The sequence below is a fragment of the Pollachius pollachius genome (genome assembly GCF_949987615.1).
Source record: "Pollachius pollachius genome assembly, chromosome: 11".
NCBI lineage: Eukaryota > Metazoa > Chordata > Actinopteri > Gadiformes > Gadidae > Pollachius > Pollachius pollachius.
Genome location: NC_136944.1, coordinates 24,339,132 through 24,355,734, shown reverse-complemented (window position 1 = coordinate 24,355,734; position 16,603 = coordinate 24,339,132). Strand labels below are relative to the sequence as shown.

General features: G+C 47.6%; 3 protein-coding genes across 4 annotated transcripts in view; all 3 read left to right on the top strand.

The window, feature by feature from the left end:
* The first annotated feature begins 2,831 nt into the window (after positions 1-2,831).
* On the top strand, positions 2,832-5,235 carry mpst (mercaptopyruvate sulfurtransferase). The gene is made up of 2 exons (XM_079746281.1): positions 2,832-3,596; positions 4,188-5,235. Exons 1-2 carry the CDS (start codon positions 3,008-3,010, stop codon positions 4,472-4,474), a joined length of 876 nt encoding a protein of 291 aa, XP_079602407.1. The 5' UTR covers positions 2,832-3,007; the 3' UTR covers positions 4,475-5,235.
* An 824-nt stretch (positions 5,236-6,059) lies between these two features.
* LOC307082204 (SUMO-conjugating enzyme UBC9-like) lies at positions 6,060-10,864 on the top strand. Its single transcript, XM_079745701.1, has 7 exons — positions 6,060-6,370; positions 6,631-6,716; positions 7,038-7,121; positions 8,176-8,248; positions 8,404-8,513; positions 9,888-9,967; positions 10,428-10,864. The coding sequence occupies exons 2-7, from the start codon at positions 6,651-6,653 to the stop codon at positions 10,489-10,491; spliced, it is 477 nt and encodes a 158-aa protein (XP_079601827.1). The 5' UTR covers positions 6,060-6,370; positions 6,631-6,650; the 3' UTR covers positions 10,492-10,864.
* Positions 10,865-14,324: 3,460 nt separating this feature from the next.
* il2rb (interleukin 2 receptor, beta) overlaps positions 14,325-16,603 on the top strand; it is a 12,124-nt gene continuing 9,845 nt past the window's right edge. The window contains exons 1-3 of one of the 2 annotated variants that reach the window (XM_079746732.1): positions 14,325-14,527; positions 15,099-15,185; positions 15,459-15,603. In XM_079746732.1, coding sequence (XP_079602858.1) covers positions 15,107-15,185; positions 15,459-15,603 — 224 coding nt within the window. In that variant the 5' untranslated portion in view covers positions 14,325-14,527; positions 15,099-15,106. Of the gene's footprint in view, positions 14,528-15,094; positions 15,186-15,458; positions 15,604-16,603 lie in introns of both variants that reach the window. The other variant, XM_079746733.1, reaches the window with a different exon arrangement.

Below are 16,603 nucleotides of genomic sequence, written 5' to 3'. Positions count from 1 at the left end.
CATAATGACCATGAAAAATGTGGGTCCCAAGGCCAGATCAGTTGAGAACCACTGAGCTAGAGGATTCTAGCTGCAGACAAAGTACATGATATACATTTGCATTCAATTATAACATTATATACATTTACCATAAGTAAGGTTTTCAAAACGTTTACAGACATTTTAATTACTGACATATAATAAAGACATTGTGAAATCTAGGGCTTGTGCTCACTACTCACCTGTTGTAAACAGTGAGAGACTGGCTGCTGAAGTGTACTGACGCACTTGTTGCTCTGTTCTCGTGCGGTAAATGAGAGGCGTTCAAGGACCGTCGGAAAGTCAATTTTTTTTCGATTTTTTTTTTATTTTTTTTTACCAAAAAATTAGATTTGGGGCTAATCAAATTAGATCCGGGGCTTTAGCCCCGAATAAAACAGCCTAGTGACGCCACTGGTATCGGTCCTAATCCTGAATGCACTGTGCGTACATTTTTACACAGCATTTCCCCCCCTTCCATATTACATAAATCAAAAATTGCTTGTGTGACAACTAGGTGCTGATTTCTGAGACACGCTTTTGCGCAACAAAGATTTTATCTGATTCCGCATAAGGTTTCATTGATTGGCGTGCACTAGTCTAGAATATTTCGAGACATTAAAAATGCAACGTTCCATTCATTCATTATCATTCAAACGCAGAGGCTAGGCATTGACACACGGCTACTGCTGACCCGATTAGGAGAGCTTGGTCTAGATGATGATGATGTAGGCTATAGGTGTTTTTACACTGCCAAACCGGTTCGGTTGCAGCTTGGCACACTCAGCGATTTCACATTCTTATCTCAAGTTTCCTGTGTAAAACCGCGCCGTTCGTCACGGCGCGGGGCTTTCTTGGTTCACTGGGGAAGGCGGGACTGCGCACAGAGTCTAGACCTCTTTAGAATAATTTGTATTATTGCATACTCCCGAATGTTTTAATTTTTTTATGAATGAAGACACCCGCATGCAATAATGAGTTCACGTTTGAGTGTAGACTACAAACGCGATTAACTATGGTCAGGGATGTTCGTTACTGTCTAGACACGGTCCAATAAATAGTGAACTTCATCACAGCCTCACCGAAGCGCCTACAGTGCTTAATGCAAACAATCGCAACAAAAAACTGGTCTTAGCATGATGCATGTCTAGTAGCCTATGTCTTCAGTCATTGATCAATATGAGGACATTTTAACCACGATGGATGAATTAAAATCAGAGGGAGACAGCAAGTGCAGCTCGAAAGCGACCTCCCACACAAGAGCAATGGAATCATTTGATTTTATTATATGCCTTGTGACGTGGCGTCTGATCGGTACATTTCGGCTGTGCATGTATTTTTGGAATTTTTAATTAGTGCAATGTTGTTGTTGACTTCTAACATGTCTCTATCATTGCTGTTTAAATCGAACAGTAGTCTATGAGTAATATATCGGCGTAACCACTGTTTTTGGTTGTGAAATTGTGCCAGCTGGGCATTCCGTGTATTGGATGTGTTTTAATAAAACACATCCAATACACAGAATTTCCGCTGGTGACGCCACTGAGGCTATAGTAGCCTAACGATGCTCTTAGCGTCCTACGAGTACCCCTGGAGTCCTCGTTAGCTACGAGTGTTTTCACGACGTTCGTTACCAACGATGCTTTCGGGAAACGGTGTGAAAACTGTACGATGCTCGTACGACACCCTTCACGATCCACTTAGGCTAACGATGCTTTTGGGAAACTGGGCGCTGTTCAAATAGCAGGGAACACAGCACTGCGGCATTGTAGAAATACGTTTGTTTTGATTTTGACGGAGCAGTTGGACCTGTTGTTACACCGAATTCTGTGATCCACCGAAGAGTGTGACCCCGCTGTTGCATATTTTCTGCAATATGCAGGCATGACTAAAACATAAATAAAACATAAAATCTCCCCCCCAACCCCTTACCTTTTTATTAAAGGTGCTTAATAAATACATTTGATTTGATCAGCATTTTACAGACCCATACAATGTGTTACGAGAGTGGCGTATGTGTGTGCGTGAGAATGTCTGTGTGTGTGTGTGTGTGAGTGACGTCAGCGAATGATTCGACGAATGAGTGAACGAGCGAGTGAGCGAGTGTCAGTCTAGGAGGAACTAAATGAGTCCGGTTGTGTTTTTGGAGCATACGTGTACTGTTAAATAAAGTACCAAACGCCAAGAATCCGTGCCCGTGTCGGTTCATAGGCCCGTATCCGACCTATGAACCGACCCGTGAACAGACCCACTGCCGGTCATAGTGAAGGGTGTTACCCCCGAAAGGACATCGGCCCTGGAGGGAACGTCTCCCCTGTGCTCCCCGACTACGGTCTGAGAGCCAAGGAACAGGAAAGGTGTAACAAATGGATAGGGCGTTTAGTACGGTCCTTCACCGTTACTTCTTTACCCATAAAAAGCTACAGTCAGTGTTAAATTACGCTGATTTACCTTTGAGCATTTCCTATTATAGGCTACTTCGTAAAATGCTGTTTAGAATAATGTTAGTATCAAGAAAAGAAAGACCCACCGGTGGGGGGAGATCTTATGTTTTATTTATGTTTTTGTTATAACGCACACGTTGAAGAAAATGTGCAACAGCGCCCCCTGGGATCACACATTTCGGTTGGTCGCAGAATTTGGTGTAACACCGGAAGATTTATTTTGAAAGGGTGTTACGTCACGCTTAACAGCCAAATAAAACTTTACTTTATTTACTGGTGATCAGAGTGACGCAGAGTCGCGGTCCCGGGGCGCCCCTGTGTGGTTGGAGTGAGGTGGTACACTTTGAGAAAAGTATTGAACATGTTTACGAAAGCCACTGCACTTGTTCACTACGAGGCTCCATATCATTACATGTAGTTGCTTACGGAACGTAAAGTTAAGTTTATCCTCGCAGCTCTACTTGTTAGCCTCTCTTGACCCCAGCCGTCAGCAGTGGGCGGTCTCGCTCTCTGGCTCATATCGGGTTCAACGACACCGGATCACCATGGCGGCTCAGACCCGAGCCCTCGTCACGGGGAAATGGCTCGCAGACGCCCTGAAGAACCGCCTGGTGGGCCCCAAGCTGCGGGTCCTGGACAGCTCCTGGTACCTGGCCAAGGTGCGGCGGAACCCCCGGGCGGAGTTCCAACAGTCGCACATCCCCGGCGCCTCGTTCTTCGACGTTGACGAGTGCTCCGATAAGACCTCCGCCTTCGACCACATGGTTCCGAGTCCGGCCGAGTTCTCGGAGTACGTCGGTCACCTGGGCATCGCGAACGACACGCACGTGGTGGTGTACGACACGAGCCCCCTGGGGTCGTTCAGCGCGCCGCGCGTGTGGTGGATGTTCCGCCTGTTCGGGCACCCCGCCGTGTCGGTGCTAGACGGTGGGATGAAGAACTGGATGGCTGAAGGTCACCCCCTGACCTCTGTCCCCTCTGAACCCGAGCGCGTGGAGTTCAAGGCAAGTGTAGACCGGTCCTTGGTCAAGACGTATGAAGATGTGTTGGAAAACATCCGAACCAAACGGGTCCAGGTGGTCGATGCCCGGTCGGCGGGTCGGTTCAAGGGCATCGAACCCGAGCCCAGAGATGGTGAGTCTCCACAGGGGTCTACTGCGACCTGCTGGTCTACTGCAGCTCTTCACTTCACTGCATCTAAATATCCGAACAGTTTCCCAATAAAAAATCGCTCAGGATCCGGAGTCTGTCCTTCCAGGGATAGACTCTACACCATCTATAAAATACAATGGGTTTCCTGAACTGTAGCCATAATCATCAAAGTAACACAAATAAAGGAATTAATTCTTTTGTTGGTACAATCTTATGGACTTGTATGTTAGTTTTTACATTAAGGGCATTTAGCAGACGAGCAGTAGCGAGACTATCACATCGTCAGACACTAGAATAACCTGTTCATCAGTTCATAGAGCGCTACTCAGCACGACCACCGCCTGGCTAACCACCGGCGGTACTCACTGCCCTCCTCCCTGAGACCCTCTCCTCCTCCTCCCCCTCCTTCTCCTCCTCCTGCTCCCCCTCCTCCTGCTCCTCCTCCTCCTGCTCCCCCTCCTCCTCTCCTCCCTCCTCCTCCTCCTCCTCCTTCTCCTCCTGCTCCTCCTCCTCCTCTCCTCCTCCTCCCCCTCCTCCTCTCCTCCCTCCGCCTCCTCCTCCTCCTCCTCTCAGACACGCGTCCGGGCCACTTCCCTGGGGCCCTCAACATGCCCTTCACCTCGTTCCTGGGGCCCTCGGGGGAGCTGCGGGGGCCCCACGACCTGGCCCAGCTGTTCAGGGAGGCGGGGGTGGACCTGGCCGCGCCCCTCTGGGTGTCCTGCGGCTCCGGGGTCACGGCCTGCCACGTGGTGCTGGCGGCCCACCTGCTGGGGCACCCGGGGGCCTGCGTCTACGACGGCTCCTGGTCCGAGTGGTTCAAGAGGGCCCCCCCGGAGCTGGTCCTCTCTGAGGGCCCATAGAGAACTGAGGACCACCTGACCCCTCCACTGAGGACCACCTGACCCCTCCACTGAGGACCACATGACCCCTCCACCGAGGACCACCGGACCCCTCCACTGAGGACCACCTGACCCCTCCACTGAGGACCACCTGACCCCTCCACCGAGGACCACCTGACCCCTCCCCTGAGGACCTTCTCCAGGGGGGCCTGAGGACCTTCTCCAGGGGGGCTGGGTTCCACCATGTGACCTTCAGATGTCTCATGTGTTGCTGAATAGTTGAGGATCCTCGATAAGCCTGTTGATGGGCTTGGATTGTACAGATTGAAGCATAGGCCTGCATTTTATTTACAAATACAGAAAATAACTTTGAAAAAATTTGGGCTATAATATAACGTTGTGTACCTACGTTGATACCTATGCCTCAACAATAACACCAGTTTAAATCAAAGTGCCTTGGTATTCAAACTGATTTATTTGCTTCTAAGTGTTCAAACTAATGTTGATAATGTGAAATAACTTCTGAAATATTTGTCATAATAATAATAATTATCTAGCCTGGTGTATCTTTCTTTTGGCAGGGAACTAAATTCTGTACATGTCGCTGCGTAGCCAGGCTTGGACAGTGGATGGAATAATTTCAGTTATTATTAAATAAAAATGTCCCACAATGTGAACCTGTCAATCATCCAATGTTCAGAAGTCCCGCTCTGGTGACGCACGCACGCGTCCGTGCGCGCGCCTGCGTGTGGAAAGGGGGCGTCGGCGAGAATTTACGTAACCCTCGAGCGATTTTAACTTCCTTCAAGTCATTGTAGATAATTAAACATATTTTCACTTCAATATGTCAAATGTCTTTTTCCAAACATCGTGCTTTCTTGTTCCATTTCCGAATATACTACGGACATAATTCCAGTAACATGATGCCTTGTCAAACGTGTTGACAGGAAACAATAACCAACTACCAGATAGAGCAAACGACCAATCAGCCCCGCGCACTGGCGGTTGGAAATTTAGGTTGCTGACGCAGAGCAAATCAGAACCGGTTCATACTGGTTCCAAAACTAGATTTTGGGGGGTCAAACCAACTGCCTGTTTGCCAAAAGCGCAGAAAGCATATATACAGGATATATAACGACTTCATGTATCATGTATATATGTGACGTATCTCACAAAGACAACCTTGATGTAAATGGAAAAACCAAAGGGTCGTGGAAGGTCTCATTTACGTGTGGCACAAGCATTCAAAACAATGACTTGGATCCTAGTCGTCTATATATCATATTTAAGTATACAATGCAAAGTACTATGCATTGTGATAAACGATCAACGACGACGTATTCAGCGATACGAGTCATTTCAATAATAATTGTTAACTCTGGAGTCATCTTATTAAAAAAAAATACACCAACAGAAGATCAATAATTATAAAAGCTATTTGTAAATATAAGTAACTGATGTATTATTGTTATCGACATTACGGGTAAAATGTCACAACAAAAACGGCATTTTGACTTCTGTCTGGGAATGAGAGGAGAAAGCTGCCCGCGGACCGCCTGAAGGTCCTGACGAAATAAACAAATTGGGGTCCTTCTTCGATGCTAGCTATCGAATCGGCATCTACGAGTTGCATTGTCCTGTACAGCTGTTATGGTTACGTTGAAATACATAAAGGTTTATGAAAGATAAACGTTGCTGAAGTGATGTTGATGTTGTAGTATTCAGGCCCAGACCAGACGACGCCCGCCGGACTCGCACGTTGTCTCAAACACTCAAAGCTTTTGTTTTTCCAGCGGTTGTACGCGATCTGCATAGCTAACGGTGTTGAGAAAACAAGCTAGGTAGCCCACAGTGTTCCCCAAAAACCATCCACACCGGGGATTAACTCATCCGGGTTCGGTCAAATAAAACAACGAGGTACGTTAATCGGAGCGGCTATCATTCGGTGTTGAATGGCGCCTTTATTCCGTAATTTAGTAAACGCACCGACGCAGCGCTACGGACACGGAGCCGTGCGTGGCTGAGGGCTTTAGAGTCGGCTCGGAAACTCCGGACTTTGGATTTACTGTGAAGAATTATATAATGTCTGTTTATATATGTTTTTTGAGCTGCTTATTGGACACATCCCATGATCCCCAGCTAAAACGTGTGCGTGTCTTTGGTTTGTTTTTCCGCAGGGAGGCGTTAATGAGCTGCAATGTCTGGCATTGCTCTTAGCAGATTGTCTCAGGAGCGCAAAGCCTGGAGGAAAGACCACCCCTTCGTAAGTCAGAGAAGTTAGGGTTAGGGTTAACCCTAACCCTAACCCACCCCTTCGTAAGTCAGTTCAGATTAGTTAGGGTTAGGGTGTCTTTAAATGAAGGTTAGGGTTAGGGTGTCTTTAAATGAAAGAGCGTCATCAATACATCTCTGACCCGGGGCGACCTCCCCTCCTTCATTAGCCCAGGTTTACTTTACTGTATATTTATGTTAATCCATCAGCAGAAAAATATACAATGCTGCATTCTGATGTACCAGTCCTGTTATGGTCCCAGTTCAGTGAAGTCTGTTTATCAATCATGACCTCTTCCTGTCTGCCCCACAGGGATTTGTCGCTGTGCCCACTAAAAACCCAGATGGCACCATGAATCTGATGAACTGGGAGTGCGCCATCCCCGGGAAGAAAGGAGTAAGTTGACCTCGTGCAGAGTTCGGCTCTCTGGTTCAATAAATCCATAATGAAGTCATTTAAACAATATTACACGTGAGGGCGGCCTATCAGCTGGGTTAGTGCCAGGGTCGTCCTCCACCCCTGGCTGGGCTTCAGTCGGGCCGCAGACAGTGCTGAAGGTAATCCAGCCGTGCTATCAGTATACCGGCACAACCAGAGGGAGATATGGTTTCTGTACAAGCACCATTTATTAGTTAACAGGAAGCCTCATAGACGACAACAGATTTAGGATTTCTTTGTATATTTAATAACAATTTGTTTGGCCCCATCCACACAAATAGTCAAGCAATAAAATATGCCCTTGAGTAGGGCTGGCAATATGGACATATTTATTTACACAATAATTATCGGGAATTTAGCACTATATTGTTTAATATCACGACAGGCTTATGACTCCAAAATACTATTATGCACAGCGGGCTCTCGCAGGGTCGTTACGTGGAAGTATACAGAGTAATAAAGTTATAAAGTAGGTTATCACACTAAAACTAGTTTCTCAGTTCTCACTGAAGTTTCAAACCTCATATTCGATCGTTCAAGGGCTTATCTTCTCATCGTTATTCATTTATACTTTAAATCCAGGTATCACGATAAGTCGCTATCTTAATTCCATGGAAATACCATTAAAAGAGGATAAACGGTAATAGTGCAGTCCGGCCCACCTAACCACCTAACCCTAACCTCAGTAGATTAAAGGGTCTAAGTGTATCCTGCTCCCAGCCCACCCTCACCGCTGGAGAGAATGAAGGGCATGAAGAAGCAGGGCAGCCTTGCCGTGGCCAATGGCCCACCGACATAGAGGCTCACCCCCAGATCAACTGTACCTTCAACTGACAGCCCGAAAGACAAGCTCATTAGCTGAGTCAAATCACCCTGTCCTTTTAATACAGTTAACCAGGGTTTTTATACATTGGTTGTGTTGGCCCATTTGGTTCGTTGCACTAAATGCTGTAAAAGTCAGTTTCCACATATTGAGCACTTGAGTAAAAGTGCCATCGTCTTTGTTCTTCAGACCTTGTGGGAAGGGGGCTTGTACAAGCTGAGAATGCTGTTCAAAGATGACTACCCTTCCTCCCCTCCCAAGTGTGAGTATCCAACCACTCAGCAGGAGGTTTTCATTTGTGTTGCCTCGGCACAAGTAAGTCGTTTTTATTTGCAGGGTGAAAAGAATAGTTGAACTAGTCATGTTGGGCTTTTTCCTATCAAGCACTGAACCTGTTTTCTGTTGGATTCCGATCAGGCAAGTTCGAGCCTCCTATATTCCACCCCAACGTGTACCCATCAGGCACGGTGTGTCTTTCCATCCTGGAGGAGGACAAGGACTGGAGGCCAGCCATCACCATCAAGCAGGTCTGAACGCACACACACGCGTATACAGACCAGCGGTGTTACCAGACAAACTCACCATGGGCCTAACCCCCTGGTGTTACTGACGTACACTAGTGGGCAGTACAGGGTTTCCTTGATTGATCTGAACAAACAAGTTTCCTCCAATGAAAATGATGGGGAAATAATACTTCCATGTGTTAAGGTGTTCCGATGTACTGCTTCAAAGTGGTCGACGTATGGCGACAACTCTTTGCAGAGCATCACCAGTTGAAGTCAGGGCTCTCTCAGGGTCTTCCACCTGGGGGTGCAGGTGCTCCCAATCACCCAACACAGTCACGCTCTGCCTGCTAAAAATAACAGGCTGTCAGTAGTAGACTCCAGTTTAGGGTCTTAATTATATTTCCCATTTCTGGCGGTCCTCCAGAATGGGCCTTTGGTGTTTTTCCTTGGTCTTCCCTTGCGTAGAGTGATGAGGGCTGTGGTGACGTTTGGTGGAAGTGCACCATGTACAAACTACCTTCTGTTTTGTGACCACGTGAAGTCCCCCCGTATGTTCAAAGCCCTGTGTCTTTCTTGGAACTTAAAGGGAAATTCCGGTGTAAAATGGATTTTGGATATGTTTTGTATGATAATGAGATGAAACGTTCGCTTTGGAGCACAAAAATTGTATATAGACGCTTTCTTCAGTTGGCTGTTTTTAGCCGATTCTATCAAAACGCTATAAACTTGGAACGATGGGGGCATTTGTTATGGTAAAAACTTAATCGCTATTTTAAACCACTTAAAAGGCTAAAAGTAGCCCGACACTTCTTTGGTAGTATAATAAGGGTCTTAACATATAAAACGAGGCATTGAGAACTTTGTAAGTGTACTGATTGTTTATTAAAAATGACATTTTATACACAAAATACCGTCAGTAGATCACCCGTCGACGCCATTTTGTTTTTAAGACTCGATAAGTAGATTGGCGAACACAGAGCTTGCGTGTTGCTGACGGATGTCACAATCTCTGTGTTCGTCAACAAATGCCCCCATCGTTCCAAGTTTATAGCGTTTTGATAGAATCGGCTAAAAACAGCCAACTGAAGAAAGCGTCTATATACAATTTTTGTGCTCCAAAACGAACGTTTCAACTCATTATCATACAAAACATATCCAAAATCCATTTTTCACCGGAATTACCCTTTAAGTGGGCCGTGTTTCCAATAAAAGTAATGGATAATACATCCGGCTAGAACTACAGCACTTCTGCTAGCCATTGGGGTCCATTACACAACCAGACCTCCCATCCCCCATCATATTTAACACAGAACTAGGGAGTGGGGTTTGGGGAGCAGGGTGGAGGTGGGGTTTGGGGTTCAGCAGTTGGGCTCTAACAGGGCTGTGTGCTTTCAGATCCTACTGGGCATCCAGGAGCTTCTGAACGAACCCAACATCCAGGATCCAGCCCAGGCAGAGGCCTACACCATCTACTGGTCAGTACCCTGAAGCACAACCGGCTCCCTTCCTCTGGTCCAGCCTCACTCTGGGGGTCCACCTTTCTGTGGACCCAGTGATGTTCTCGTCCAGTGGTGTTCAGTGTCTGGCCTCGCAGGCCGTATGTATCCATGATTTAATGGAGCCCCCATTGGTTAGGGGTATTTAATGTTCTACAGTCGTTGAGGAATCAGGAAACTGGGTGAATTAGTCTCGCTCTAAGTCGGCCTAATCAGCACGTGACCACGGGCCCTGGGCTGCCGAGGATGTCTCCATGTGTGGTTACCTCAGATGTACCTTCAGGACTAAAGTAATGAAAGAATTCTTTAGAAACGGCTTGTAAAAAGTCCCTCATTTAGCTCAACCACTTCCGCCTGACAAATGGTGAGTTTCTCAGAATCAGCACACGCTTTCTGATGCATGAGCCCCTCTCACCTCAATGCTCTTTCTGTGTTGCAGCCAGAACAGGATGGACTACGAGAAGAGGGTGAGGGCGCAGGCCAAGAAGTTCGCCCCCACATAGACCCCCCCCCCCCGGCCAGCCCGCCCAGCAGAGGGGGGCCAAACTCCAAGGACCACTCCAAAAAGAATCACCTTTTAATCCATTTTACTATTCTACAGGACTCACGTTAAACTTCTTCTTTTCTCCCCAACATGTTTTCTTGGTCCGTGGACGAGGAATGTTCCAACGTCTTGGTCGTCCTTTTTGTATTTAGCTCCTCCCACTGGACTTAGACATGAATGCACCCTCAACAGAACGGCTCCGCCCCCACCATACCGCTTCGATTTGCCCTGATTGTCCTGTGAGGCCGTAGGCCTGCGTTCAGCCCCTTGTGTCCAAAGGCATCAGAACGGGCCCTGCTGCCTAATATGTTAAAAATAAAAAGTCAGTAGCCTTTTAGTTTCCTCTGAGTCTGTTACTCCTGACCGGATTACTCCGGTTGGGCGTTCCCTCTGAGTCTGGGCTCCTTACCGGATCGCTCCGGTCGGCGCTCCCTCTCTCGCTGAGGCTTTGTTCTTGTTTTTCGATGGTACTTTTCTTACACTCAGCCCGATGGACGGAGCCGATGGCTCTAGGAGGCGTTGGCTCCAGGAGGCGATGGCTCTAGAAGCCGATGGCTCTAGCAGGCGTTGGCTCCAGGAGGCGTTGGCTCCAGGAGGCGTTGGCTCCAGGAGGCGTTGGCTCCAGGAGGCGTTGGCTCTAGGAGGCGTTGGCTCTAGCAGGCGTTGGCTCCAGGAGGCGATGGCTCTAGGAGGCAATAGGCGGTTTGCCCGCACTGCAGAGCGACCCAGCATAGGGGCGAAACCTAACCAGGTGAACCCGCTTGTTTTAGTGTATAGCTCCTCCCTCAGTCTTTATTTGGCCCCGCCCCCTGAAGGAAGGTTCCCCCACTCAAACATTTCACAGAAAAAAGCGTTTCACTTAAGTCTGCTCAAGATTTGATAACAATAAGGTCAACACTACGATTTGATAAAGTCTGAATGAAAGTGCCCTGGGGGTTAACCATCCCAGGGATCATTAAGCCCCCTGCGGTGTACTAGAGCGATGCTGAGTCTCCTCATTGGTTGGCCTGTCTTACGTTTGGCCGCCGTGTACATAGCATCTGTCTCCTTTCCGTTCCTCAATGTCCCATCTAGCCCCTCCCCCTCTTTCGTGGAAGCTCTTAATGTTCTCGTTTGATTGGCCGGTGGAGGGTCCACCAGGAGAGAGGGGGCGGGCGCACAGCCTAAGAGGGGCTTTTAAAACAGGTTTGCTTTGCCTCTGAAGAAATGAGTGCATGTACATAATATAAATACGGAAAACTGTGGAGGTTATGTTTTATATCGTTTTAGCCAGTTGACATTTGTGTGTGGTATTAAAAGCAAATGAACACAGTTAATGTAATATTAAGAAATTGAATAAAAGACTTAAAATCAGCCCTTCATCTTTTTTAATTTCGGTCACTTGGTTTTAAATTGGCCTGTGTGTGTGTGTGTGTGTGTGTGTGTGTGTGTGTGTGTGTGTGTGTGTGTGTGTGTGTAATGAACTGGAATGCCCAACGGAGCCAGGCACTAGTCCTGTAGCATGTTACCAGCCCAACGCTCCAAACGGCCTCACAGGGATCCTGTTTCTCTCGTCCCTGGAGGGGGCAGAAGGGGCAGTGTGGCTGTTAACCATCAGAAGGTTTGTCTTCAGCCTGACTGAAGATGTGTAGAGGATGTTTGGACATTCACCCTGACAGGACCGATTGTTTATGCGTCGGTCGTGTTTGTGGTGGTGACTTTCCTGTGAGCTGAAAGAAATGGTAATAATGAAAGATGTATGTGACGGTTTTTCACACCTTTTTAACGCTTGTGGTTGGTAACACCTTATCACCTCGATAAGCCACCAAGAGAAGGAAGCAACAGGTACAATCAGGTTGTTGGGGAAATGTTTGTCAATCAATGGGCTGAATAAAGGGTTAGGCTAACCCTAATAAATAAAGAGGAATCTTAAGGACCTGATCCCGTGGTGAACTTTTAAGGACCTATTACAAACTGGCCTATTTGTCATACGTTTAGTCTTCTCAGGAGTTGAATCATGTGACTTGGTATCACTCGTAACTGTCGTTGGATACAATTTAAGGCGTAAGAACCAGCCTTTAGCGTGGGCTCGTTCCAGTAAGGCAAACAAAGGAAGTTTCTGCTCAGTGTTGAAGGGAATGCTCATGGCAGGGGTATTATGCTAAACTAGAAACAAAACATTCAGCAATATGTAGTCTTTCAAAAGCTCATATTAATAAAACAATATCCAGCTCTGTCCAAAACGGCGTCCTTTGATGTGAGTAAGCTCAGGTTCTTCTGAAGATGTGTATGTGATGTTTACACAATGAATAGATTGTGTTTTACAACTCTTACATTTAATTATTCTAGAACTAACCCTCGTATATCGACTAGCCCCTGTTCTTGTTTTCTACGCCCACTCACTTTTGTGCAGCTTACTCCCCTACACCACCTCCACCCCCGCATATTTTTCTCACCTGCACCCCCCCCCCCCCCCGACTTCCTGCCACAACCTAAAACACGCCGTGTGGACAGCGTGACCTTTCAGAGCTCCGCGCGCCCTCCGTTCGCTGACCGCACTTCCTGTGTCCCCCCCGCCCCCCTCCGACGCTGAGCCCCCAACATGGCTGGAGGCGGGGGGGGGGGGGACACAGGAATCTATCAGCCTCGGCCGCGGCACGTTTCAGCCCACTCACAACCCAACCCAAAACACAATCAGCCCCCCCCGCCCCCAACAGCTCTGGCTTATGAAGCGCAGACGCGTTGTTTGTTTTAACAGTCTGGTTCCGACCGACTTGCACGCGTTACACAATGCACCCCCAAACACTTGAAAGACGCGAGAGATGCCTAGAGGAGATAAAGGTTCAGAAGGGTTGAATTACTTTGGTTTGCTCTAAAGCGACAGCTCAGCCAGACATCTCTGTAAAGGAAGCACTTTCAGGTATTGTGCCATCAAGGATGACATTTTCGTACGAGTGTACTTATTGTACATTCTGACCTATCTTTCAGGGCAGACACCCAAGTTTCCTCATTCAAAATGCGTTTGTCTTGTTGAATTGAGGTCAGGCCGACACTCATCACAGCAGCGGTGTGTGTTGGAGATGCTGTTTCCAGAGGCGGCGCCAGGGTTATGGGTGCCCCAGCAGAGGGAGGATTGGGGCCCCTCAAAACCAATCATAAATGTAATGACTTGCTCCCTCACAATCTCACTTACTTGCACACACACACTCACTCATTGTCTGTCTGTCGGTCATTGTTCACCTTTGATGAACAATGTGAAGCTATTTGTGTGTTGAAAGCATGTGCTCCTGAGGTGTGGTTGTTGATGACAAATGGTCCATGGCGTAACTGATTTGAAACCACTAACACAAGCAGCCTGAGTAGGTTCTTCCAAGTGGAGCAGGGTTCTCCTCCTTTGACTCAGCACGAGGTGTTGTTCCTCTCGCTTTAATGAACGCCCTCAGAAGACCGGCCGCTCTTCACTTGTTGTGATGACGCACAACGTTGTGTAGCTGACGAGCTGTGAGCCTTGTTTTAATAGACACTGTGTTCTGAAGGAAACGTCAGCTGGGGTCCTTCTTATAACCCTTGCTCTGTCTGTCTGTTTGTCTGTCTGTCCGTGTCTCTCTGTCTTTAACTGGTGGATGGAGATGTCATTGGGCACAGAGAGAGGGGAGTGTGTGTGGTGGTTGTAGGTATGAGAGGTAGTGGTGGGGAGGGGGGGGTAGCGGTAACTGAATGAGGGCAATAGTAGAGGAAGAGCGACTAGGCGAGAGAGCGAGCACATGAGAGAGAGGGGGGGGGGCGATATGGGGGCGGGAGGTGAGAGAGAGAGCGGTCGGGCGGTGGAGAGGACCTCAGTTAGAGCTCAGCCATTCATCAGGACCCCTTGGGAGACCAGAACCACAACAATGGCCCAGGATGGGGGTGAAGAGACCGGGACCTGAGAGAGACTGGTACCTGAGAGAGACCAGGACCTGAGAGAGACCAGGACCTGAGAGAGACCGGGACCTGAGAGAGACCCGGACCAGCTGGAGGTATGCCTGCCTCTTCCCTCTCTGGGGCTCAACAGGCTGAACGTTTTAACAGAGAGTCAGTTTGTCCAGATGTACACATGCTACAGACGACTGTTCGTAGAGTTCTGCACATTCAGTGGAAATGGAAACCGAGGAGACTGGTATCAGGGTTGTCTCCTTGTCGTCGGGTTAGTCGATAGAGGGAGAGCAGAGGCTTAGATGACTCAGCGAGCCTCCTCTGGTCTGGTCCCCAGGGCTGTGCACCCAGGTCTCAGTCTGAGTAACGACCACAGAGCATTGGAGAGATGAGTCAGTAGAGAACCGCCACACACGCACGCACACAAACGCACACTCACGTACACACACACACAAACACATGCCCACACGCACGCACGCACACACACAGCAACACACACACACATGCACACCAACATACACAAACTCTGAAGTGACTCGTAGCAAGCACCGTATGCTAGCAGTGTATTGTAGCTTCACTAGATCAATCATTCTCTACTATATTTTGTTATTGGTGTTCTGAGCGTTATTCTGCCTTTTGAATGTTTATAATCCCTGTGTTTTAATTTGGAGCTAGTCGTTGCAATGGTGATGCTGTGGTTGGCGTACCTCCTGCTGGGTTTGGACCGCCTCCAGCCGGCCCTCGGCCAGACGGCCCCTCCAGGTAGGGCCTGGAGCTCTGACCCCAAGGTGACCCCAAGGGGGTCAGGGGTCATATGAACCACAGCGTGATGATTTCCTGGGTTAACCCTTATTATTCATCATTCAGAGTATTTAACTCATCTGAGAAATACAGCTTCCTAATCATTCTCTCTCTCTCTCTCTCTCTGTCTCTCTCTCTGTCTCTGTCTCTCTCTCTCTCTCTCTCTCTCTCTCTCTGTCTCTCTCTCTCTCTCTCTCTCTCTCTCTCTCTCTCTCTCTCTCTCTATCTCTCCAGTGTCTCTCAAGCGCCTGTCCTGTGTGAATGACTTTGTGAACAAGGTGATCTGCAGGTGGGCCCCGTCTGACCCCCCCTCCGGGTGCCGTGTTCGGGGCAGCAGGGACGTCTGGGTCAGGGAGACGGGCCGGAGCCAGCTGCGGAGGTACGGCTCGGATAGGATGAGATGTTGGAATGACGAGTGACCGGACAGTGTTGTACGGTCACAAAAAACACACTACACTACACTGCACTATTCTACTCTACTTTACACTACTCTACTCTACTTTACACTACTCTACTCTACTCTACACTACTCTACTCTACACTACTCTACTCTACTTTACACTACTCTACTCTACTCTACACTACACTACTCTACTCTACTTTACACTACTCTACTCCACTCTGCACTACACTACTCTACACTACTCTACTCTACTCTAAACTTCTTTACACTACTCTACACTATTCTACACTACACTACTCTATTGTACTCTACTCTACACTACACTACTCTACTCTACTGTACTCTACACTACTCTACTTTACACTACACTACACTACTCTACTCTACTTTACACTACTCTACACTACACTACTCTACTCTACACTACTCTACTCTACTCTACTGTACTCTACTCTACACTACTTTACACTACACTACTCTACTCTACTCTACACTACTTTACACTACACTACTCTACTCTACTCTACTTTACACTACTCTACACTACTCTACTCTACACTACTCTACACTACTCTACTCTACACTACTCTACTCTACACTACTCTACTCTACACTACTTTACACTACACTACTCTACTATACACTACTCTACTCTACTCTACTGTACTCTACTTTACTCTACTCTACACTACTTTACACTACTCTACTCTACACTACTCTACTCTACACTACTCTACTCTACACTACTTTACACTACACTACTCTACTCTACTCTACACTACTCTACTCTACTTTACACTACTCTACACTACACTACTCTACTCTACACTACTCTACTCTACACTACTCTACTCTACTCTACTCTACACTACTCTACTCTACTCTACTGTACTCTACTCTACACTACTTTACACTACACTACTCTACTCTACTGTACTTTACACTACACTACTCTACTCTTCTCTACACTACTCTA